Below are 26,518 nucleotides of genomic sequence, written 5' to 3'. Positions count from 1 at the left end.
TAACTTGTGTGGTCAGTTGCTGGGCCGGTTTCTAACACCTATATGCTGGTTATCATGCTGAATAAAATACTGAATTTGCATGCTTTTAGCCATTTCCCCTCCTCCTAAGACAATATAGACAGGACATCTTTGTCTTAATTTAGACTTGTGATAAAACTCGTGGACTACAGAAGTCCAATAGGCTCTGCAGACACATGGACTTCTTGAAGAAGCTGTATGACTGCAGATTAACCAACACGTCTCAGTAAAGGAATTCTGCTTGTTTTGTGCTTTCACACTTTTTTTTTTTTTTTACAACAAAAGTCAAGCCTGTGCAATGCAAGTTATGAAGCACAAAGTTGCTCCAGTAAAGTGAGACATTTATAATTGAATGAATTATGATTAGTTCAGTGATTAATAATTTATGGAAAAACTATGACTAGTTATCAAATAGACAGATTAGACACATGTGCAGTCTTTCTTTCCTGACGTTTTTGACGTCTTGTTTATTTTTAGACTATTGCTTGACATCTATTTAATTTCCATTGGCAGCTCAAATTTAGCCTTGTTTTAGCCAAGATGTCTCTGTTTTGATGTTTATTTCAGTATAACTGAGTGGTATTTTCTCTCTTTGCAGATTATATTATAAAGCAGAATCTGAAATACAACACAATCTCACTACAATTCGTAACCTTTTGATTTAGTGGCTAAATCGTATGAATTCCTGCGGTCTAATTCGTACAATTTAGTATGATTTGCTCATCCCCCAATAACGGTTGGGTTTAGGGGTGGGATTAGGTGACACGCCTCCTTTTTAAAATCGTACAATTTTGCACGACTGAACTCTTAAACTGACTGAATTTAAAATACTTACATTTTCTCGTCAAATCAAGCTGGAAATGCAGAAATTGTGCACGATTGTTTACGAAGGGGCGACACAGTGGCGCAGTAGGGAGTGCTGTCGTCTCACAGCAAGAAGGTCGCTGGTTCAAGTCTCGGCTGCGTCAGTTGGCGTTTCTGTGTGGAGTTTGCATGTTCTCCCTGCGTTCGCGTGGGTTTCCTCCGGGTGCTCCGGTTTCCCACACAGTCCAAAGACATGTGGTACAGATGAATTGGGTAGGCTAAATTGTCTGTAGTGTATTTGTGTGTGAATGAGTGTGTATGGATGTTTCCCATGATGAGTGCCAGCTGGAAGGGCATCCACTGCGTAAAACATATGCTGGATAAGTTGGCGGTTCATGCCGCTGTGGCGACCCCGGATTAATAAAGGGACTAAGCCGAAAAGAAAATGAATGAATGAATGTTTACGAAGGCCGAAAATACAAAACAATGGACTGTAATTGATACATCTTTGCTGTTTTAAAAATAAAAATTGAATTCATCTTGGTAACACTTTATTTTGATGGTCCATTTGAGTATTAGTAGACTGTCTGCTTAATATCTGTTGATACTGCTCCTTCAACAGACATTTAACTGACTATAAGAAACTTTACAAGTTAAATTCAACTTAAACTAACCCTAACCATAACCCCAACCTAACAGTCTGCTTATAATCTAATGAGAATTAGTTGACATGTAAATGCAATGTAACAAACGGACCATCAAAATAAAGTGACCATCATCTTTTATATTTTTGTGAAATTTTATGCATTAACACAAATTATAAAATGTAACAGAGCGGGCCACACATGTTCTGTTCAACTAAGATCAGAAAGAAAACATTATTGACTAACAATTTGATAGTTAAAATGTAATTAGACATTAAGAAGGATTTACTTAACCTGTTAAGAGAGAGCTGACAATCTATGTAGTTTCAGCCTGATCTCACGAGGAAACAAAACTATTTTACATTTTAGGTGAGTTTAGTGGAGTTCAGTCGTATGAAAATTTACCATTTTAAAAAAGTAACTGTCTTTGGGGGATAAGCAAATTATACGAATGAGATTGTACGAATTTATACGAATTAGCCACTTAATCAAAAAGTTACTAATCGCCGGGAGATAGTGTTGGTAATTTATATCTGAGCTCCAGAAAACCAGTAATGAGCTGCAGCTGCTGCTTTGTCAGTTACAGATTTGAAAAACAAAAAGGCGGGAAAAAAAGAACTCGCACAGAGAACAATTTCAGCATATAAAGGGTTCTTCAGGACATTACAGCTCTAAATAGTACTTTTACTATGAACTAAGGACCATCTTTTTTGAGTGTATAGGCAAAATCCTCTATTTTTTTCAACACTTGAAGTATTAAGAGTTAAACAGATGTGCCTTTGTTGTCCTTTAAGAAAAACCTGCTTTGTTTTCCACTCACTCTCTGTCTGTTTTCTCCATCTTTAGCATCAGCTCCAAAGGTGAAGCCCATGGATTCTCAGTGGCTCCAGGAAGGTAAAAAGTTGACACTGAAGTGTGAAGCTGTGGGCAACCCGAGCCCCTCCTTCAACTGGTACAAAGATGGCAGCCAGCTTCGCCAGAAAAAAACCGTCAAAATCAAATCCAACAAGTAAGACTCATCAAACACACTCAGACGCACAAGCAAACGCGCTACTCACGCGTTGGCAGAACTATTCTTGGCATCAGAGGTATTAAAAATACATCTCCCATCAACTCGAGCAGAAGATCGTCCCAGTTTGTAAATAGACTCTAGATTTTCAGAAGGGAGAGCTGTGCAGACGTCTTGTTAAAGGAGCAGTTCACACAAAATCAAGCTCTTTCATCATTTACTGGCTCTCATGTTGTTCCAAATCTGTATCATTTTTATTGCTTATGACATTTATTACTTTTTCCTCATATAATGAAATCACGCTGTGCTGAATAAACAACAGAATACTACCAAATAATTGTGTGCTATATTATACAATTGCTTTCTGTAAGAAAGAAACAAACAAATGTAATCTTGTCTAATAGTTCTCAAATGTGACCCTGGAGCACAAAACTTAAGTCTTAATCTGCGGGAATAGCCAATGATATGTTATATATTAGTTAAAATGATATTTATTTTTCTTTTTATCATTACACTATTTAGTAAAAATCATCTTCCATAAATACATTTTGTAAATTAACCATAAATATAAAAAATAAATAATTTTTGAATAAAAAATTGTATTTCTATGAACTTATTTAGACATTTTTAAATATTTTGACTTGTTTTGAACCCTGAAATTCCAGATTTTCCAGAGAAATTCCATATCATAACAGACTATACAGTATATCAATTGAAGGCTTATCTATTTAGCTGATTATTTATTTAGATCATGTATAAATCTCAATTTCCAAAAATGTACTTTTGGTCACAAATATCAAACCAGTCAGTGTCGTATTAAATAATGTTACATCAAATGTGGAAAATGTGCAACATTAATTAATGAATGTAAAATTATTTAATAGTTTTACTATACTTTGGATGTGTTTAGCGAATTGTTATTGAAAGAGTACATTTACATCTTGTCTTACATTTTCTTGTACTCTAGTGATAGAAAGTTTGGGGTTTATTTGAATTTAAATGCTTTTGCATTATAAGTCTTTTATGCTCAACCAAATTAGCAATTAGTTGTAATGCAGTTAAATTGGTAAGTTCTATTATTAAAACATTAAATAAATATAAAAAAATGTAATATAAATAAACACTTAAAGTGCTAACATTTGGGAAAAAAAGATTGAAAAGCTAACTAGTGCAATATTTTTGAGATCAGTAGCCTATTGTTGCTGTATAGTCTGTATAATTTACATTTACATTTACATTTAGTCATTTAGCAGACGCTTTTATCCAAAGCGACTTACAAATGAGGACAAGGAAGCAATTCACACAACTATAAGAGCAGCAGTGAACAAGTGCTATAGACAAGTTTCAGGTGTGTAAAGTCTAAGAAGCAAAGCATTAGTAAAATTTTTTTTTTTTTTTTTTTTTTGGAGAGAGAGAGAGAGGGCACAATATATAATATTATAGTCTGTATAATCTGCAACTTACCAAATTGTGACTGTGAAAACAGTGACGTACTGTAATGTGCACCGCTTGCCTATAATGGTCATGGCTGTTGCTAGGCCAATTTCTAAAATGATTAGCTCATAAACAGTACACAAATTTATCGCCTCTTTCCCTAAATTTGATATGAAAACAGTGGCAGAATTGAATAACTCAGCTCCTCCCCGCCTTTTGTTATTCATTTGATCAGCAAACCAAAGGTGCATGTGTTTCTCATCTGTTTTATCGGTGCTCACCTCATAATCACAGCTGTTTCCTCCAGCGGAAAAACTCTTATCGAACATTTCGCTATTTTTATTTCAAAATGAGCCACGAATATAAAACACATTACAGTGTGTGTGGTGTTAACTATACCATAGTCTTGCACAGAAAGGATTAAATACAGTGACAGAACCACTTAATGTACTAGTTTTAACTCTCAGAGTCACTGACAGACAGAGATAGAAACATCATGTGTTGTCCTGTATTACAAATTTTCTTTATTTTTTTTTTACAAATTATGTTTAACAGAGCAAGGACATTTTCACAGTATCTTCTATAATATTTTTTCTTCTGGAAAAAGTCTTATTTGCTTTTTCGGTAGAATAAAAGCAGTTTTTAATTTTTTAAAAACAATTTAAGGTCAAAATTATTAACCCCTTTAAGCTATATTTTTTTCGATAGTCCGCAGAACAAACCTAATTACTTGCCTAATTACCCTAACCTGCCTAGTTAACCTAATTAACCTAGTTAAGCCTTTAAATGTCACTTTAAGCTGTAAAGAAGTGTCTTGAAAAAAAATCTAATCAAATATTATGTACTGTCATCATGGCAAAGATAAAATAAATCAGTTATTAGAAATAAGTTCTAAAAACTATTACGTTTAGAAATGTGCTGAAAAAATCTCTCTGTTAAACAGCAACTGGGGGAAAAAATAAAAAAGGGGGCCAGTAATTTTGACTTCATCTATCTATCTATCTATCTATCTATCTATCTATCTATCTATCTATCTATCTATCTATCTATCTATCTATCTATCTATCTATCTATCTATCTATCTATCTATCTATCTATCTATCTATCTATCTATCTATCTATCTATCTATCTATCTATCTATCTATCTATCTATCTATCTATCTATCTATCTATCTATCTATCTATCTATCTATCTATCTATCTATCTATCTATCTATCTATCTATCTATCTATCTATCTATCTATCTATCTATCTATCTATCTATCTATCTATCTATCTATCTATCTATCTATCTATCTATCTATCTATCTATCTATCTATCTATCTATCTATCTATCTATCTATCTATCTATCTATCTATCTATCTATCTATCTATCTATCTATCTATCTATCTATCTATCTATCTATCTATCTATCTATCTATCTATCTATCTATCTATCTATCTATCTATCTATCTATCTATCTATCTATCTATCTATCTATCTATCTATCTATCTATCTATCTATATATATATATATATATATATATATATATATATATATATATACAAACACACAATTCTAGCATTTCTGGTTCTATACACCAACACAATGGATTTAAAATGAAACGAACAAGATGTGTGTTTGAACTGTTAGCTTTAATTTGAGGGTATTTACATCCAAATCAGGTGAACGCTATAGGAATTACATCATCTTGCATATGTGCCTCCCACTTGTTAAAGGTCCAAAAGTAATTGGACAATTGGCTTCTAAGCTGTTCCATGGCCAGGCATGTGTTATTCCCTCATTATACCAATTACAATGAGCAGAAAAAAGGTCCAGAGTTCATTTCAAGTGTGCTATTTGCATTTGAAATATGTTACTCTCAAGATGAGATCCAAAGAGATGTCACTATCACTCAAGCAAGCCATCATTAGGCTGAAAAAACAAAACAAACTCATCATAGAGATAGCAAAATTATTAGCCGTGGCCAAAGCAACTGTTTGGAACATTTTTAAAAAGAAAGAACGCACCAGTGAGCTTAGCATCACTTAAAGACCTATAACACCACGGAAATTGTAGTGGATGACACAACAGTTGGCCAGATCAAGAACACTCTCCAGGAGGTAGGTGTATGTGTGTCAAAGTTAACAATCAAGAGAAAACTACACCAGAGTGAATACAGAGGGTTCACCACAAGATGTAGACCATTGGTGAGCCTCAAAAGCAGGAAGGCCAGATTAGAGTTCTATAAAGCCTTCACAGTGCTGGAACAAACAACCCATGGACAGATGAGACCAAGATCAACTTGTACCAGAGTGATGGCAAGAGAAGAGTATGGATAAGGAAAGGAACTGCTCATGAACTTAAGCAGTGAACCATGGTGGTGGTATAGTGACATGGCGTGGACATATATGGCTGTTAATGGAACTGGTTCTCTTGCATTTATTGATGATGTGACTGCTGACAAAAGCAGCAGGACGAATTCTGAATTATTCTGAATATTATCTGCTCATATTAAGCCAAATGCTTCAGAACTCATTGGAGGGGGCTTCACATTGCACATGGAGAATGGCCCAAAGCATGCTGCTAAAGCAACCAAAGAGTTTTTGAAGGGAAAGAAGTGGAATGTTATGCAATGTCCAAGTCAATCACCTGACCTGAATCCGATTGAGCTAGCATTTCACTTGCTGAAGACAAAACTGAAGGGAAAATACCCCAAGAACAAGCAGGAACTGAAGACAGTTGCTGTAGAGGCCTGGCAGAGCACAACCAGGAATGAAACCCAGCGTCTGTTGATGTCTATGCGGTCCAGACTTTAAGGCTGTAATTCACTGCAAAGGAAATGCAACCAAGTATTAAAACGTGAAAGTTTTATTTATGATTATTACTCTGTCCAATTACTTTTGGACCCTTAACAAGTGAGAGGCACATATGCAAACTGTTGTAATTCCTAAAACATTCACCTGATTTGTATGTAAATACCAACAAAATTTGTATTAAATCAATTGTGTTGGTGTACAAAGCCATTTTTACCATTTAAGGAGCCCCCCTAAAATGAAAATCCTAAAATTGCCCCTGATAACGGTCAATCTAAAAACCACACAAACAAAACAACACTAATAGATTACAGCACTGTGTTTGTGCTACTTACGATACTGAGTGACATTTTTAGTTGTCAGCGTCAATTGTCTCACTACACTGCACTTTTTGAAGTGTAAATGTAAGCGGTATTCTGTGAATATGTGACACTCTGGAGGAAACCCATGCAAACACAGGGAGAACATGCAAACTCCACACAGAAATGCCAACTGACCCAGCCGAGGCTCAAACCAGCGACTTTCTAGCTGGAAGGCGACAACGCTACCCACTGCGCCACCGTGACACCGCTAACTGCTTTATATCATACATAACTATTTAAATCAGTACAATAAAATTATATATAATAATAACAAAAATACTAATATCAAGTGATATTAGAGAAGTATTATTGTGGTTGTGGTCATCCCTCTCAAGGAAGCTCCACCAATATATTGTGGGTAACTTCCCTTTTGTTGGTCTTCTGTGCTGATGGGACCGTGGGTTGCTGGTATTTCTGAGGGGAGAGTGTGTGGGCCCAAACACGCAATACTTTCTCCCTCAGTGCTTTCTGTAGGTGGAGATTGAAAAACATATGACTAAGTATATATACGCTTGGGGTCTGGATAAACTAGTCTTTAGTGAGAATTGCATAACCATGCAAATGCTTTAATATATGAGGATGTGGCATTTTGGAAAACCGGATTGAATAAAAAGTTGCTGAGCTGTGCATGTTGCTGTAATGTTGCATCAATGTTACTTAGCCATTTGTTACACAAATCAATAGTGTGCATGTAGCTGTAACTGTATATTCAATCCATATATCGCAGTCAGTTCATATGTAGCCCTTCAATATGCCAGGACCACAGGAAGGAAAACATAAATGAGAATTCAGGGCATTCCGTAACGTGTGGCTCCTCTTCTGTTCTCCCAGAAAAAGTGCTGAGCTGCACGTTTGCACAGAAAGCAGATCACTCTAACAGGATTGCCTGTTCACTGGCCCCTTGTGTAATTTTGCAAATGTGTGTGTGCTGAAACTGCAGATCCACAGTCATGGAGACTTCCGTACACACACCGATGTGACTGTGAGTGAAAAAGCTGACAGGGTGGACAGCGAAGGTTTAGTAATGATGGAGGTAAAGTAAGGACAGAGGGTGAGATCCTTCAAGGGTATTGGTCTTCTAATGAGCTGTCTATATGTTGACCCGAAGAGACAATATGAATACAATGATGTTGACCACATGTACGAACTGATAAAGCCAAGTAGAGCATTGTCCTAGATCGACCATCAAAATCAGGCCAAACCATGCGTGGTGCACAGGTGACACTTGCTAAAGGGGTTAGTTCACCCCAAAATGAAAATTATGTTATTGATTACTCGCCCTTATGTTGTTCCAAATACCTGAGACCTTTGTTCATCTTTGGAATACAATTTAAGATATTTTAGATGAAATCTGAGAGTTCCCTCATCCTCCATAGGTGGTAACAGTCCCAACTTCAGTGGTCAATGGATTATATGCACAGCTAGTGTTTTTCAGTCTACGATAAACTTCCTGTGAACGGTTTATGTGACTATTTTCAATGTCGTAAGGTTCCTTTTACAGCATTGATGTTGTAATGTAATTAAAATACATTCAGTTAAATACACTTAAGCATTAATTTATTTGTTCAAGCTTAAAATGAGATAAAAGATTGTGTAAACACTAGCGTCGTCAGTAGCAGCAGGCTAGCGCAGAAACTCCATTGAAAATATTGGGGTAAAATAAACTGTCATATTTTAAACCCATTGGAATTTAAAGGTGCAGTATGTGATCTGCCAAAATGTCAACCGTTTATCATAATATCTTTGAAACAAAATCGCTCCCCTGCCATCCAAAGCCACGCCTCCTGAAATCATGAAAGCCATTAAAGATAACAGTAGACAACCAGATCATGTCTAGAAAACTAGAAATCTTAATAGTGCATTATAATACTACAATTCCAAACGAAAAACTGTATTATATCCTGCACATTTTCAGTTGTGTAGCAAGCAAAACTTATAATAACGTGTTATATTTCATGCATACAAGCAAGGCCGGAGTGGGACTCCTTTTCAGCCCTGGAGTTTCAAGCCTTAGACCAGCCCACCTCAGTTCACAGCTGACTATATTAAAATGGTGTCATTTCCAGTTCAGTTTATAATGACACAATCATGTCTTTTTTAAAGGAAACAGCTGCTTTAGAACTTCAAATTTTTTTTGTAAATATGAGAACATTAAAAGGCAGCTAAATCTCCAACACTATTCTTCAAAACATCACAATGTCCTTTCCTGCATTATCTATATATTCTGTGCAAAAATTCTTTATAGATATCCAGTCCTTTGTAAGGGTGGTCACACAAAAAATAAAAATAAAATGTTTACACCAACATAAGTAACCCAAACAGTTTTATATGTCTTAACACACAAAAATAAAATAAAAATAAAATAATTTAGATGATATTCGAACTCAGGTCAGCATTGTCATAATGCAACGTGCTGACCCCTGGACCACAATAGCTTAATCTTTGTCCCCCCTTTTTAGATTTCTGATCATCTGATTTTCATTGAGCATTAATATCAATTACATTAATATTAATTATTAGAATTCTTATATTCACTAAGGTGCCGCTGTTTGTGGTCGAATGATAGTTATGTCATCATTAACCTGCAGGCTGCATTTTGCTCACGAGGCTGCCAGAAAATAAATAAGAAGAGCGGAGCTGTGGCAAAATAATGAATAAAAAGAGTAAGGCTATGGTCAAATAGATACATAAATGAAAAAAATTCTCCCGGTCCTCCCGATTAGCCGATCCGGGCCTGCATGCAAGGATCGCTGGTCTCACTCCCTCACAGTCTTTGTCCAAAACAACTACTGTACGCTTAGTGGTTGGCCAGCGAGGTGCAGGAATTAAACTTATTACTAGACCATACTTACATGCTGTTTCAGACTGAATATTCAGAGTAGCATGGCAAACAATATAGGAAGCACGTCACAGGTGTCATTGTTCAAAAATGAACCAATGTGAATATAAAACCAACTTCAGCTCAGTAAAGCAGGCTGCAAAGAATAGCGCTATTTGCTGATGTTGTGTTGTTAAACTAAATAAAAATCTACATGAAATTAAAAATAGTCCCATCAATCTTTTGCCGGAAGATTTCTGTGGCTGAACAACACTACTGTGCATATAACCCATTCGTAAAACAACACAATCTAAATCAGCTTTGCGTGACTAAAAGAGTTTTAAACATGACATCACCTGTCTAAAAGAAATACTTCAGCCATGGTGTCGTCCTTCCTCCAGTGTGCAAAAGCAACTCCAATATTGATTCAGGATTTTAAAAAGAACGGGTGCGCAGATGTACAAATCTACATTTTTGACAGACAGTTTACTTATCAGAATTATGGGAATTGTCAGCCTGACAAATTTTTATTGGATGAATATTTTTTGGTCTTATGCCTTACCCAGAATATAAAAATACATATAAATACATCTAAATTATTTACTTTATTCATTACTGTTGGAATGTGAAGAGACTTTCAACCAGCACAACAAAACTTTCACAATCAACTACTGCACCTTTAATGCTGTGTTTCTTGTCGGCACTGAGAGCCACTTTATTTAACTTATTAAATCTAATCGTAAAACGTGGTGATTTTATAATGACACGACAGTTCATCGAAAGCGCTGAGGCTGGCTGACTAAAAATGAAAAGTCTGTGTGCATACATTCCATTAAAATATTATCAAGCTACAAGTGACCTTTTGTGCACACATGGGGCCTAATGGTCAGTGAGTTAGACTAGGTTCAATCCCCTATGAAGGTAAATCAGTTGCAAAACTCGAGAGGTTGCAAATCTAAATGTGAGCACTTGTGATGGTAGTATTTGTATGTGTAGGTTGAAACGTACACTTACAGCTCTGATGTTAACAGTTGAATTTCTCGATTTGCACACACATACACAATAATCTACACACTTGTGTGTTGTATTCAAAGTTGCAGATTAACAGTTGTGTATTTGTAAAATGTCATTCACAAATGTAAAATGACAGACACATGTTTGCACATCAAATTTGATTGCATCTTCACTGTACAACCACAAATCAGCACTCACAACCTCTCAGATTTACCAGTTCAACTACACATCTCTCGCGCTCTGATCTCTGGTACACATCTTGCGCGATCTCTGTAGCAGAACTCAAATGATGTACTCATAGATGCAGAGGCTAGAGCCAGTCAATGAGGTTTTTTCTAACCACCCCGGTGATCAGGCACTTATTTGACAGGCGTGTACTGTTTACAGTGAAGCAGAGTAGCATATAGCAGAATCGGTTGTAAGTATAATTTATCATCATCGTGAATCAAACTCCAATCAAACTCCAGCCTGTCAGCATAACAAAGTCCACAAGTTTCCCGTTGTTATTTTGGTTCGTGAAATTGGATGAATCCGATAACACTGAAAGCTGACGCGAAAATGGCGAAAAACACTCTTGGATCAGTCGGAGATGCAGCTCGATGAAAACGAGAACTGTACACGGTAAGACAACTCGTTTTTCTTTTATGTTTGTCAACTTTGTCAGTAAGCATGATTATTTGAGTAATTTGAAGCAACGCGATGTGCTTATGTTGAAATAGCCAATAACACTACTGCTAGCTTGTATTGTTAAGCATATGAAATATAATTTTTTTAAGCGTGTAAAAATTTGAACATATGATAAGACAGCTGGTACCATCAGTTTGCTAAAATTATAAATGTCTTATATAGTTACAGCGTTGTGACTTTGTTAGCTCAGCTAATTCATAATTTATTGTTATATGGTGTGTCAGCCTGATCTCATGAGAAAACGTAAGTATTTTACGTTTTGTCAGTTTAATGGCTAATACGTACGAATTCGTATGAGTTCAGTCGTACGAAATTGTACGATTTTAAAAAGGAGGCGTGGCACCTAACCTCACCCCTAAATCCAACCGTCATTGGGGGATGAGCAAATCCTACTAAATTGTACAAATTAGATTGTACGAATTCAAACGAATTAGCCATTAAATCAAAAAGTTACGAATTGCCATGAGATTGTGTTGAGTGTGTTTATAGGGCTTTGGGAGACTATACTTTTCTGAAAAAAGAAAAATACTTTTCTGAAATTATATTATTAGGGAGAAAGTCAGAATGTGTGAATATAAAACCAACTTTACCTCAATGTAACCTCAGACCTTCACCTCATACATCAGGTAAATTATTATGACCCCAATCGCGAATTAATTATACATGGTATTATTTGATAACAAAAACTAGAAGGCAAATAATTACTAGAATATTTTTATATAATGCAGGCAGGTAAACTCAGACACTATCTTTCATTTCCTTTTTTTTTAAATATTGGAAATGTGTAACCATTGACTTCCATAGTATGTTTTTCCTACTATAGAAGTCAATGGTTACAGATTTTTAGCTTTCTTCAAAATATCTTCTTTTGTGATCAACTGTAGAAAGTCAATAAGGTTTGAAACCACTTAAGGGAAAGTAAAAAATATTCTGTCCTGTCAATGAGGAAAGGCACTTTTTATTCACATATGAGGAATATTCATCTTGTAGAAGAAGAAATAAATAACATTTGAAAAATTGAAGTTTGTTCACGCATGCTCAACTTGTAATGGGGTACAAGCTACTGTATATTTGTGAGATGGTTTGCAGTTCACTATCCAGGGGTCTGCAAATGTGGTTGGGTTTTCTGTATTATGTTATATAAAACATCATATGGTGAATTTTAAAATATATATTATTAATAAACATGATTTAAACTTTTGCATTATTTCCCCAGCATATATGCATCAGCCCTCACTGCGTGTCTGATGGTGGAATACTGGAGGTCATCACAGGCTCGACAAGAATGCAGAACTGTCCACTACATTTGCTCTCCTTTCTAGATCCTTCCAGCGGGTTTACAGGGATGAGGCTGTCAGCATCTTTTTACACAGCATTCACAATTTAGCACACATTAAAGACATGATAGTGTGGCACCCACATAAATGTTGGCCAACTTACTGAAAAATTATTTTAATAAGGTTTACTTTTAAATGGGTCAGATGATATATTTTTCTTTCAGTATTCTGTTTGTTACCTACTTTTACACACACTCACACAGATACGTATACATATATAAATAGTAAAAATGTTAGGTATTAACACTGCTTATTTTGTGCTATATAAATAAAACTTGAACTTGAGTTGCATTAGAATTTGAACTTGAATTAGGGTTGAAGTTTATTTAACCATAAAAGCAGATCAGATCTGTTGATCAAATCTTTGTAAATATTTTATACAGTAATACCTGTACTTGTATTTTTATGGATTTTTGCCAAAATGCAATCCAATATGGATCATCTTATACCCAATAAAAAAAACTGACAAAAACACACATATTTAAAAAAACTTATTTAAATTGTTTTAATATTTGATGGTATTTTTATTTTAATATAAAAGCTCTGAAAACCTTTTGTATAATAAAAAGATTTTCAAGTACCTTGTTTACATGTTTCTGCATTATTCCAGATGTTCTGTGTTATTTGTGTTTTGTATACCCTTATTTATCTACAATAAAAAATAGGGTCAGTGTGGCATAACTCTGCTCATTAGTTTCTGTTACTGGTAAGTATTAATACTTATAGCTGATCAATACTAGCTTTGCTATTGCCAGATAAGATTTCGTTATCTTACATATCTTTCTGTAAGCCAACACTAGTCACACCATGAACCTGCTGTTCTCCTCACAATACAGTTCAATTACACATCTCTGACTGCTGTTCTGTCAGCTGGTCTGTCCACAGGCTTATAATTGTATGGCTGTGGTTTGTCGATTGTGTGAATCTCAGAATATCTTATCTCGGCAACCAAACGCGCACCATCAGTTGTCGTCATACTGTGTATATCCGCGATCTGCCTCATCCGACGTCACTTCCGGTCTGGCGATTTTTTTTTCAGATGCAGAAGTAAATTTCCGTGACTAAAAACGACTCCAGATGGCTTAATAATAAACTTTAACATATATTTAAAGAAAATCTAGTTCCTACTTTACTCTTGCGCACATTGACTCACTGGGGTGTCTAACCTACAATATGCTCTTTAAATTATTCAGTGAAGAAAAAGTATATGATAAATTTCTGTATATTAGGCTATTCATTTTAATAGAATAAACGGTTTAAAGTATTTTTTTCTAATGATGTATGATATTTATTTGTAATTCCTTTCTCTCTCTCATTGACAGTTTCAACTGTTTACTTACAATGGAACTACACTTAAAGAACAGAATTTTTTTTTATTAATTTTTTTAAGGATGGAGGGTGCAGTATTTGTTATTTTCACATCCAAATGTTGACAGGTAACGACTCTCTTTCCATAAAAACAAAAACACATACAAATACATGTGCAGTGAGGTACTGTAGCTACTAAAAACCGTGCCAAGACACACACACACTATTTTTCATAACCCAGAAGCATTAGCCCTAGGAGTGTAATAACGCGATATGTCCAGAGGGCCACAGCCCTGCATAGTTTAGTTCCAACCCTGCTTCAACACACTTAGGCCCAATCCCAATTCTACTCCTTAGGCCTTCCCCTTATCCCTACCCCTCATTTTGCGTGTTCCCGTGAAGGGGTAGGGGTGACCCAATTCTCTTTAGCTTGAAGGCGTTGGGCTAAGGGGAAGGGGTGAATAGCACTTCGAACAAATTTTTTTCAAGACCACACTTGAAACCAAGGGGTAAGAAAACAACTGCAATAACTACAGCAGTCGCAATCGTCTGATCTCAGATGAAGCAAGAGATTGCGATGGCATATGATGACGTGTGCAGGTGCTGTAGTGCTGTCCCATTTCTTAGGGGTAAATTTTGAAGCCCTTCCCCTTCACACTCTGTTTTAAGGCCCAAAGGAAAAGGAAAGGAAAGGGGTAGGAGTACAAAAACAGAATTGAGATTGGGCCTTAAGCTGTGGTCACACTAGACTTTTCTCCCCATAGACTTACATTCATATGCACGCGAATGCATCAGACCGGAAACGCAAGCTCGTGCGACAAGCTTCGCAGTTCGCTGCATAGCAAAGTTCAAGCTTGGTGAGCTCTGACCTGCGAAATCGCAACACTTGACTGCATTAGACCAATCGAAGATCAAAACATGACCTCTCTGGACAGAAATTTAAAATATGGACCAATCACTCGCTTTTTTAAATGTCTAATCATCTTGTTTAATCCCGCCCCTTTTCGCAGCGCCGTACTACAGAATTTTGCAAGCTCAAACTCTAGTGTGACCACAGCTTTAGCTGTAGGTTTCAAACAAGCCTGATGGACTTAATTAGTGTGTACAGTTGTGTTTAATTAGGGTTAAAGCTAAACTGTGCAGATCTTGTTGCTTCCTGTTTAGAGTGAGCAGTTCATTTAACTTTAATTGTGCTACTCGTCTGATTATAAAAACTGTATGACCAGGATGTTGAAATAAACCAAAAACTCACCTCTCAGGTCTCCGACAACACTACTGACTACTAACAGGAAGTAGTCAGGGTCATCTTTTGTCGTCTTCTGGCACATTTCTTTTTTGTCTGCACTATTTGCAGTACGTTTCTGTATTTGCATTTGTTTTTTTTTTTCTATGTGACTTTGCTTGCACCTGTTTTGTAAAAGGGGTGACACAGTGGCTCAGTAGTTAGCACAGCAAGAAGGTCGCTGGAGTTCCAGCTGGGTCAGTTGGCATTTCTGTGTGGAGTTTGCATGTTCTCCCCATGTTAGCATGGGTTTCCTCCGGGTGCTCCGGTTTCCCCCACAGTCCAAAGACATGTGTTATAGGTGAAATGAATAAGCTAAATTGGCCGTAGTGTATGAGTGTGAATGACGGTGTATAGATGTTTCCCAGTACTGGGTTGCAGCTGGAAGGGCATCCGCTGTGTACAACATGCCGGAATAGTTAGCAGTTCATTCCGATGTTGCTCCCCCTGATGATTATTTCGTCAAAATTAATGAAAATGTTATCTGTTTGTTGTTTTCTTAACTTGCTGTTATTTGAGCTCTCTTGGTCACCGAACATTTATGCTCACAAATTCTCCAATTATTTGATCAAAAATAAAGCTAAATATATACAGTTGAAGTCAGAATTATTAGCCCCCCTGAATTATTCGCCCCACCTGTTTATTTTTCCCCCCAATATCTGTTTAACGGAGAGATTTTATTAACAGATTTCTAAACAATAGTTTTAATAACTCATTTCTAATAATTCATTTATTTTATCTTTTCCATGATGAAAGTAAATAATATTTGACTAGATATTTTTCAAGACACTTCTATACAGCTTAAAGTAACATTTAAAGGCTTAACTAGGTTAATTAGGTTAACTAGGCAGGTTAGGGAAATTAGGTAAGTTATTGTATAATGATGGTTTGTTCTGTAGACTATCAAAAAATAATTAGCTTAAAGGGGCTTATAATTTTGATCTTTAAATGGCTTTTGAAAAATTAAAAACTGCTTTTTATTCTAGCCGAAATAAAACAAGAAGAAAAAATATTATCAGACATACTGTGAAAATTTCCTTGCTCTGTTACACTTCATTTTGGATATATTTAAAATAGAAAAAAATTCAAAGGGGGCTAATAATTCTGACTTCTACTGTATATACAATACATAGTTAATACATAGTTTATACATATATAAAATAAATCAATTATTAGAACAAAGTTATTAAAACTATTATGTTTAGAAGTGTGTTGAAAAAAAATCTGTCCGTTAAGCAGAAATTGGGGGGGAAATAAACAGTGGGGGAATTAATCAGTGGGGCTAATAATTCTGACCTCAACTAATACTAATAACTGATATATTGTTATTATTGATTCTTACTGACCCTAAACTTTTGGTCAAATGAGGACAGCAAATATTAATGCTTTTGCAGGTGTGCAGACAGAATTGTTGATTTATCATTTTACATATGTGTCTGCAAACTCTTCCTTTCTAAACAGGATTTATATCATGTGACACTGCAACTTTGCTTGCCCATTATCTCTCGTTTTTTTTGTAGTTAAATGTTTGTGACCTCATCAAAATTGTCAAGTCTTTCCTAACAGAACATGATGATCAATTTTCATGTTGAAACTCAGCATATGACCCTCCAATCTGATTGGTCAATATCAAAATGACTCTGGATCAACAACAGATCATGTCCTTCTGCAATAAACGACAAGCACACATAAATGTATTAAGAACTCTGCAGGACTAGTAAATTTAGTTTCCTTTTTCAGTTTTTTCTCCCACCACATCTTATTTTTGCCTCTTTAAATAGTTATCTTCAAACCCTTATGTTTGTCTTGGCTGCTTTTGTGCAGGAAAAACTCAAAGCTTCACATCAGCAAAGTGAGACTGGAGGATTCTGGGAACTACACCTGTGTGGTGGAGAACTCGCTGGGCAGAGAAAACGCCACCAGCTTCGTCAGCGTCCAAAGCAGTAAGAGATCCATTACTTCTTACTCAGATTTTCTCTCATTGGAAGCAGCAGAAATTCACAATACACTTGTGTTCCTGCTCATCTTCGACAGGTTTTTCTGTGATTTTCAAGAACTGTTTACTAAAAAACAATTCAAGTTCATTAATTGCTTTTATGCCAGATTTAAAAGTCTGTCTATGTATGCTTTTTTCACATTGTTTTAAATTTATTGTGGAAATCTGAAATCATTGCATTATTTGGAAATAAATTGTTGAGGGCATTGAGTGAAGTTTTACAAACTTAAGCTGCGGTCACACTGCACTTTTCTTCCCATAGACTTCGATTCATATGCACGCAAATATGTCATACTGGAAATGTAAGGTCGTGCAACAAGTTTTGCAGTTCTCTGTGTTGGAAAGTTGAAGCTTGGTGAACTCTGACCTGCGAAATCGCATCATATGATTGCGTGAGACCAATCAAGGATCAAAACGTGACCTCTCTGTACAGAAATTTAAAACATGGACCAATCGCTCGCTTTTTTAAATGTCTAATCGTCTTGTTTAATCCCGCCCCTATTCGCAGTGACAGAATTTCACAAGCTTAAACTGTAGTGTGACTGCGGCATAACTTCGAGAGGAGCATGTGATATGATTGGTCTCTCATCAATAAACCGCAATAATCCAATCAGATCGATTCAAGCCTAAAATAAATTTGCCGATTTTACCCTACTGCCTTATCTTCATTTTAGAAAAATCCCCCTTCCACCCCTTCTCCTCCTTTTTCCTTCCTTTTTATCCAGGGGAGCTCTCGAGAACTACCTGTTATCAGACCTGGGCTCCTCTGAGCTCAGGGTTCTCTCCCGGGATAGCATGCCAAACCTGCTAAAAGCGTCAAGCAATATTTAAGTGTGAACTCTTGAAATTCAGGATAGTGTTTGTTCCACACTACTTTGTACTAAAAAGAATCATTAAGAGGCTAAAACATCATTAATGTTTTCAATTTAATTAGAAGCATTGGCATAGCTGTAAAATTCATGGAATTTAAATTAATTAATTTTATTTTTAATTGACAATAAAAACACTATTTGTCTACTGCAGGATGATTGTTAGCCACTAGTATGTGGTTGCTAGGGTTGAATCAGTGGTTGCTAGGGTCTTGTGGGTGCTAATGTGTTTAGAAGATTGCTGAGTTTCATTTCTGTTTTTTCATAATTTATTTCCTTGGTAATGGTTTACATTTTTATTTATTACTTTAGTTTAGGTAAATTTGTTATATATTTTTGTAATTTTGGTATTTTAAAGTATTTAAAAATTTACAATGTTTATTTTGCTAGTGCACGTTGTTATTCTGGGGCAACACAGTGGCTCAGTGGTTAGCACTGTCACCACACAAACAAGAAGGTCGCTGGTTGGAATCCCAGCTGGGTCAGTTGGCATTTCTGTGTGGAGTTTGCCTGTTTCCCTGTGTTGGTGTGGGTTTCCTCCAGGTGCTCCGGTTTCCCCTGTCTTTCAAAGACATGCACTATAGGTGAATTCAATTAACTAAAATGGCCATAGTGTATGTGTGTGAATGAGTGTGTATGGATGTTTTCCAGTACTGCTGGACAAGTTGGTGGTTCATTCCGCTGTGACGACCCCTGATAAATAAAGGGAATAAAGTCTATGGAAAATAAATGAATGGATGTTTTTATTATATAATTTTGTGATTTTAGTATTTTAAAGTCCATGTGATATGTAAATTTACAATCTTTATTTAGCTAGCACACGTTGTTATTCTTTAGGTGAACAATAAATCTGTGCAAGTTAATCGACTGAAAAAAGTTTGTTTTTCGTAATCAAACAAATATGATCATTTGCTTCCATGTTTGGAGTGGCGGTCCTTCTCTGTTGATGTCAGATTTACAGCTTCAGCCACAATATTCTTAACCACACCCCTCTTACCCTTAGTTTGCTGTGAGTGAATGATGAGCAAAAAGAAAGCCCCGTCCTCCTTCTCATTATTCTATTCCAGAGCGAAGTACATCAACATACTGAAATAAAAACCTAAGCAATTTCCAGTTCAAATGAAAGTCATATTACTTCAGATGAGTTTAAAATAAGGGACTTTTCTTTTAACTTTATATTAGTTGACAATTAAAAAAAAGTGTTTTTGAAGGATGATTGCTAAGCTCTTGTAGGTGGTTGCTAGAGTTTTGCTAGACAGTTAGTACATTGTATCAGGATGTTGGTTATTTAGCATCCTTCTTAATGGCACAAGTCAAAAGAGTCCACCAATTTATAATAACACTTGCATCGCTCCTTCAGTGGAATTCCATTATTTTCATCTGTTTTTCCACCTTTACGCCAGAGGATTTGAGGAATCGTTCTTGACTGTTTTGTTGGGTGTTGTTGTGGAGAACACACCTCTCTCATCTGGTGTTTTACTCACCGATCTCTCCACCTGCTTCAGTCTCTGGAGTATATCACATCAGCTGGAGGCGTTTGATGTGTGTTTGTGAGTGTGTGTGTGTGTGTGTGTGTGTGTGTGTGTGTGTGTGTGTGCGTGTGTGTGTGCGTGTGTGTGTGTGTGTGTGTGTGTGTGTGTGTGTAAGTAATGCGAGCTCTATCCAGCCCATCTTAAGGGCAGTAATGGTTGAGTGGTTTGAGATATGGGGTCCTTCTCTCTCTCTCAACTTTGTCCTCTAGCTGTCCACAAAACCCCTCCATTATCTGATGTATTAGCAGGGTCCCATGGACACAAAGAATGAACGGTTGAGGGAGAGAATGAATTAAATGATAGAATAAATTAGGGCTTCATTAGTAACGTAATATGTGATTTATTTATTGATTGATAGAAGAATGGATTTTTCAGAATCGCTCTGCTTTACAAACTAGCACAGCAAGTCTGGAGTCTTTTTAATTAAAAATGTAAATAAACTGATACTTGTAAAATAAGTTTAAAAAAAATAACATACTTATGTGAGGTGATATCTGAACATTTCATGCACATGCTTCATGTCTGTGTGCTCACAGTGCTAACATTTTGTCAGTTTAGTGACTAATTCGTATTAGTGCAATTTTTTAAAGGAGGCATGGCACCAAACCCCAACCCTAAACCTAACCGTCATTGGAGGATAAGAAAATGTGCAAATTCCAAAAAAATGCCATTAAATCTAAAATGTATGCATTAATGTGAGATAGCATTGGGATTTCAAGAGTTTAAACTGGCAAGACTTTCTCAGCAGGGTGTTTTCACACCTCTAGTTTGAAAAACGTCAGAAAACTGGGTGAGTCCAGCGAAAGAGGGAAGGGTTTGCATGAAAAAGGGAGTTTCATTACGTGTGGCAACCCAAACACAGACGTAGGGGAGATGGACAGCGATTCGGAGAGCAGCATTTACAGCGGATCTCAGTCACATTATCTGGTTGATGACAGTGCAGGTCCACTGCCTTATCATTTTGAACCTTTCGACACAAACACGCCTGTGAATGCAAGAAAAAGGGAAGATGCTCCTGACGAGGTGAATATTAAAGTCTTGCAATGCTAGTTGATATTCCTAACTGTATTTGTTGAAATAAGTAAATAACTAATAAATACACAATTTTGCCTGCCACAAATAATGCACTGCACTGAAAAAGTGGACTGTTGTAATCTTAACCGTCTCTGTTGTAATCTTAGCATTCTACATCTGTTGTGAAAACATCTGGTCTGGCATCCCACCTCACACCGCACTTCAGGTTCAAAGGACGAATGTAACTTTTGTATAAAAAGACACCAAACAAAGCATTTTCAGTTCATATTACTGTAAACTACTTAGTAACTTCAGTCATTTCACTAAGTAATGTCTTCAAAAGCTGAAAGAGTACTGTTGATGATACAATCTAGCTTTGCTATCTGAATATTGTAGTGATATTACAATCACAATGATTTCAGTGCTGTAATGTAGCTTCAAATTTTCTTTTCAAATCGGAAGAACAAATTTGCTCTAAACAACGCAAAACAACCAATTTTCACTTTTTTAGTCAAATATATGTGTTCTAATAGTGTTTTTAGCAACATGGGACATATATACTGGCTTGCATGGTTCGGGACTTGTAGAGCTGCACATCTATGGATTTGCTCTTCAGTGTTTGGACTCAGCAGTGAATATTAAACCACACTGAACTGAGCTATACAGAACTGAACTTAAACTCTGAAAACTGAACTGACACTATTTCAAATCACTATAATCTTCTATGTGAAGCTCCTTTGACACAATCTACATTGTAAAGGTGAATTGAATTGAATATACTGTATGACTGTCAACATCTAAAAAAAAAGGCTTTTTGGTGTTTCTTGACCCTTTAAACACATGGGATGCGTCCAAAATCACCTACTTACATACTATGTAGTACGCTATATAGCTGAGTGGTATGTCCAAATTCATAGAAATCAAAAAACAGTATGCAAGAAGTTCTCGGATGACCTATTACTTATGGTCTTATGGTAGGTATGAGATAGGGCTCATCTGATGCACGCTACGATATCCCATGATGCACCATGAGATTCATGAATGAGAGTGAATATATATATATATATATATATATATATATATATATATGTATATATGTATATATGTATATGTGTATATATATATATGTATATATGTATATGTGTATATATATATATATATATATATATATATATATATATATATATATATATATGTATGTGACATCTAATTTTGAGTGAGATGCTAATGGTCTAATCCGATTCAATGACCTATGCTAAGCTAAGCTAAAAGTGAATTTAAAAAATGGTAAAACTCAATTGTTTAACTCAAGGCTTGTAAAATGAGGCTAAATACAATAACATTGAGTGTTCCTCTAAACTGTGTATTTTTTGTGCCTTGTGCATGATGTGTATTAGAGAGTTGTGTGTGTGCGTGTGTGTGCGTGTGTGTGCGTGTGTACAGTAAATAGCTACAGATAACTCTCTGTGCTTAATGAAGATGAACTGTGTCATTTTGGCCCATTCTGCATTCCAGGAAAAGCAAGCATTTCAGTCCATAAGTGCACAGAAATCAGCTATATATAACAGCACAGACACCCGAGAGAAGAAGAGAAAGAGAGAGAGTAGCTCTATAGTGGCCATATGCAGGGTCAGCAGGGTAATGCTCTGCAGCATCTGAGAGCACAGAGTAAAGGTGCGAGTCTTAAAGCAGGACAACAACTGCGCAGGCTTAAGCAGAACGTCCTTGAAGACGGGTCATTTCGGAGGAGTGTGTGTTTACATCTCTTGTGTGTATGTTTGTGTGTGACGCGAGACCCAGCTGGACTCTGGCCGCTGAGATCTTTAGCCGCAATGCCAAGAGCCTGTCAGAAATAAGAGCCAAGTATACTTAACACAGAACGCACACACATAACAACTGACCCTGTTTGTGTTCTTAAAGGAGCAGCGCATCAGTTATTTACTTAGTCTCATACTGTACCTACCATAAGAATAGTCCTAATGCTATTGCATGTAATTCAAGTCACTGTGCATTGCTCATTGCTCTCAAAATCTAGCTTTGCATTTATATGATTAAAAAAACAAACAAAAAACAGGTTAAAAAGAGTGCTATTGTGAAATATTTCCAGCAGTGTGTAATATCAATTTAAAATTACAGCAGTTTTCTATTTTTATATATTTTAAAATACACTTTATGCCTAAATTTTCAGCATAATTATTATAGTATTATTTATTTTAGTCTGGCTGGAATAATTCATTCATTCATTTAGTAATTTTCCTTCGGCTTAGTGCCTTATTTATCAGAGGTCGCCACAGCGGAATGAACCACCAACTATTCCAGCATATTTTTTTATGCAATGGATGCCCTTCCAGCCACAACGCAGTGTTGGGAAACACCCACACCATCTCGCATTCACACATACATACACTATGGCCAATTTTGTTTACCCAATTTACCTATGGTGCATGTCTTTGAAAACCGAAGCACCTGGAGGAAACGTGAACACGGGGAGAACATGCAAACTCCACACAGAAATGCCAACTGACCCCGGACTCAAACCAGCGAACTTCTGCGACCACTGGAATAATAAATTAATCAATTAATCTGAACAGTAATAATAATTACTTCTAAGGTCAATATCTTTAAAACCCTTAAGAATTTCTTTTTTAATTGGCTATACAGAGCAAATCACTGCTGTTCAACGACTTGCCTAGTTTACAGTTAAACCTGTATTTTGTAAAGCTCTTACAAAATAACTATAAAAATAACATGCACTCTTACAATGGCAAAGACAACAGAAATTAGGGTAACACTTTAGTATTAGTATACTGTCTGCTTAATATCTGTTGACACTGCTCCTTTAACAGACATTAAATTGACTATAAGAAACTTTGCAAGTACATGTCAACTTACACTAACCCTAACCCCAACCCTAACCTAACAGTCTACTTATAATCTAATGAGAATTAGTTAGCATGTAGATGCAATGTAACTTAAAGTTTTAGTTTAACTAACCCTAGTTTTAGTTTGTTTACACAGAAATGGAAGGCCAGAGTATCCAAAATACAACCCCAAATCAGGAAAAGTTGGGACAGCATGCAAAACGCAAATAGAAAAAGAAAGTAGTGATTTCCAAAAGTACTTGACTGGCCTGGCTGCAGTCCTGACCTGTCATCAATAGAAAATGTGTGGCGCGCAAAATCTTGATGCGCAAAATGGGACAACAAAGACATTGTATTGTTGCCTACCGAAAGAATGGGACAAAATTAAACCTGAAACATTTCATCACGTGGTGTCTTCAGTCCCTAAATATATTTTAAGTGTTGTTTCTAGTTCAAATATCTTAAATCATAATCTGCCAATGAGGTAAGCAAAATAATCTTGTTTTTCCTTTAAGATTATTTTGCTTAGCCTATTGGCAAATTAACTTGCTTATTTTGAGGGGAAACCTCACTTAATTTTGACATGTTGTTTATAAAAACAAGACAATGATTTTTACATGTGTAGAAAATGCTTCTTGATTTTAGAATTATCAGATTTTTGGACTAGAAGCAAGACAAAAAACTAAGCAAGAAAAGTCAGCTCAGATAAAAAAATAAAGTCAAATGCATTGCTTATTTGAATGGCATACACATATCTGTATGAATGAGCATATCTCAGGCACATGGTCTCATGTTATATGGATGATTGTGGATCCAGTGTTTGAGTTGAGATAAATGAGGAATGAGTTCAGCGTCCAGAGCTCAGCACTGCTGCCTTCAGCTTAATGAGTCTGACGCAAACACAGACATAAAACACACTGGTGCGCATACACACACACAGCCCTGCCCAGCCTCTGTCAACTACTGACTGTGTACCAGCACACTGTTTACTGCATACACTGTACTCTGTGTACGGTATGCACCTTGTTTTTAACAAAGAGTGAATACAGGCATTTGTAATTGGTTTCTGGTTATTTTAGTTGTACAAAATCCTTTGTTGCCGAATTATTTTAGATGTTGAATGCTTGATTCTGATCAATAAACATGTTAAAGGGATAAAAATGGGAAAAATTGAAATTCTGTCATCATTTACTCAATTTCCAAACCTGTTTGAGTTTCTTTTAGTTTGTTGAACACAAAGGAAGACATTGAAGAATGTTTGGGTCGAAAGCCATTGGCTTCCATTGTATTTTTTGGATGGCAATGGCTGTTCTTTGTCCAACATTCTTCAGAATATCTGAGGAAATTGTTGTTTTTGTGTGAACTGTCCCTTTAAGGTTTGCTGTTATTTTCAGGTAAGCGCAGAGCTAAAGTACAGCTCCAAGGCAGCTTTAACTGCATGACAGTTCCATTTGAAAGCAAAAAAAAAAGATGTCAGTTACTTCAGAAGACCTTAGAGGATACTACAGCAAAACCCACACAGCAAACTTTTCTTTTTTTAACAATAGGATAAAATTAGCAAAATCTTTCTTGTTTTTTTCCCATGTCCCTCAAAATACATTACATTGTATATGAAAAGCACATGCTGTCTGTCTCTTACACTAACTCCCATATAAAATGAAACATGAAAACACACATGCAAAAAGATAGTTGTCCACACAATCTATGTTTATCAACAAAACAGTTTTACAGCTGAAAATATACAGTTGAAGTCAGAATTATTAACCCCCCTTAAATTTTTTTTTCTTTTTCAAATATTTTCCAAATGATGTGTAACAGAGCAAGGACATTTTCACAGTATTTCTGATAATATTTTTTCTTCTGGAGAAAGTCTTATTTGTTTTATTTTGGCTAGAATAAAATAGGTTTTTACGTTGTTTTAAGGTCAAAATAATGAGCCCCTTTAAGCTATATATTTTTAATAGTCTACAGAACAAACTATCGTTATACAATAACCTGCCTAATTACCCTAACCTGCCTAGTTAACCTAATTAACCTAGTTAGCCTTTAAATGTCACTTTAAGCTGTATAGAAGTCTTGAAACATATCTAGTTAAATATTATTTTCTGTAAACATGGCTAAGATAAAATAAATCAATTAGAAATTAGTTATTAAAACTATTATTCAACTCACCTTTATTTGTATAGCGCTTTTACAATGTAGATTGTGTCAAAGCAGCTTCACATAGAAGATCATAGTAAATTGAAACAGTGTCAGTTCAGTTTTCAGAGTTTAAGTTCAGTTCTGTTTAGCTCAGTTCAGTGTGGTTTAATGATCACTACTGAGAGTCCAAACACTGAAGAGCAATCCATCGATGTGCAGCTCTACAGATCCCGAACCATGCAAGCCAGTGGCGACAGCGGCGAGGAAAAAACTTCACCAATTGGCGAAAGTAAAGAATTAAAAAACCTCGAGAGAAACCAGGCTCAGTTGGGCACGACCAGTTCTCCTCTGGCCAAACGTCTTATGCAGAGCTGCGGTCAATTATGCAGTCACATTATGTTTATAAATTTGTTGAAAAAACCTATCTCCGCTAAATAGAAATTGGGAAAAAAATGTACAGGGGCTAATAATTCAGGGGGGCTAATAATTCTGACTTTAAGTGTACATGACAGGTACCGAGTTAGTAACTGTCATGATGACCAGTGATCTAGCCTGTGCAGATTGCTGGAAAACATTCACTCACTA

General features: G+C 36.0%; 1 protein-coding gene across 1 annotated transcript in view; it reads left to right on the top strand.

Annotated features, from left to right (window-relative positions):
* Positions 1-26,518, top strand: part of nrg2b (neuregulin 2b) — a 176,795-nt gene that overhangs the window by 86,406 nt on the left and 63,871 nt on the right. The window contains exons 2-3 of the mRNA XM_056471731.1: positions 2,313-2,475; positions 17,344-17,462. Of these exons, the coding sequence (XP_056327706.1) occupies positions 2,313-2,475; positions 17,344-17,462 (282 nt within the window). The remainder of the gene's footprint in view (positions 1-2,312; positions 2,476-17,343; positions 17,463-26,518) is intronic.

This window comes from Danio aesculapii, chromosome 14 (genome assembly GCF_903798145.1).
Source record: "Danio aesculapii chromosome 14, fDanAes4.1, whole genome shotgun sequence".
In the NCBI taxonomy this organism is placed as follows: domain Eukaryota; kingdom Metazoa; phylum Chordata; class Actinopteri; order Cypriniformes; family Danionidae; genus Danio; species Danio aesculapii.
The sequence above is the reverse complement of the archived record's forward strand: the minus strand, read 5'-3'. Positions and strand labels throughout refer to the sequence as shown.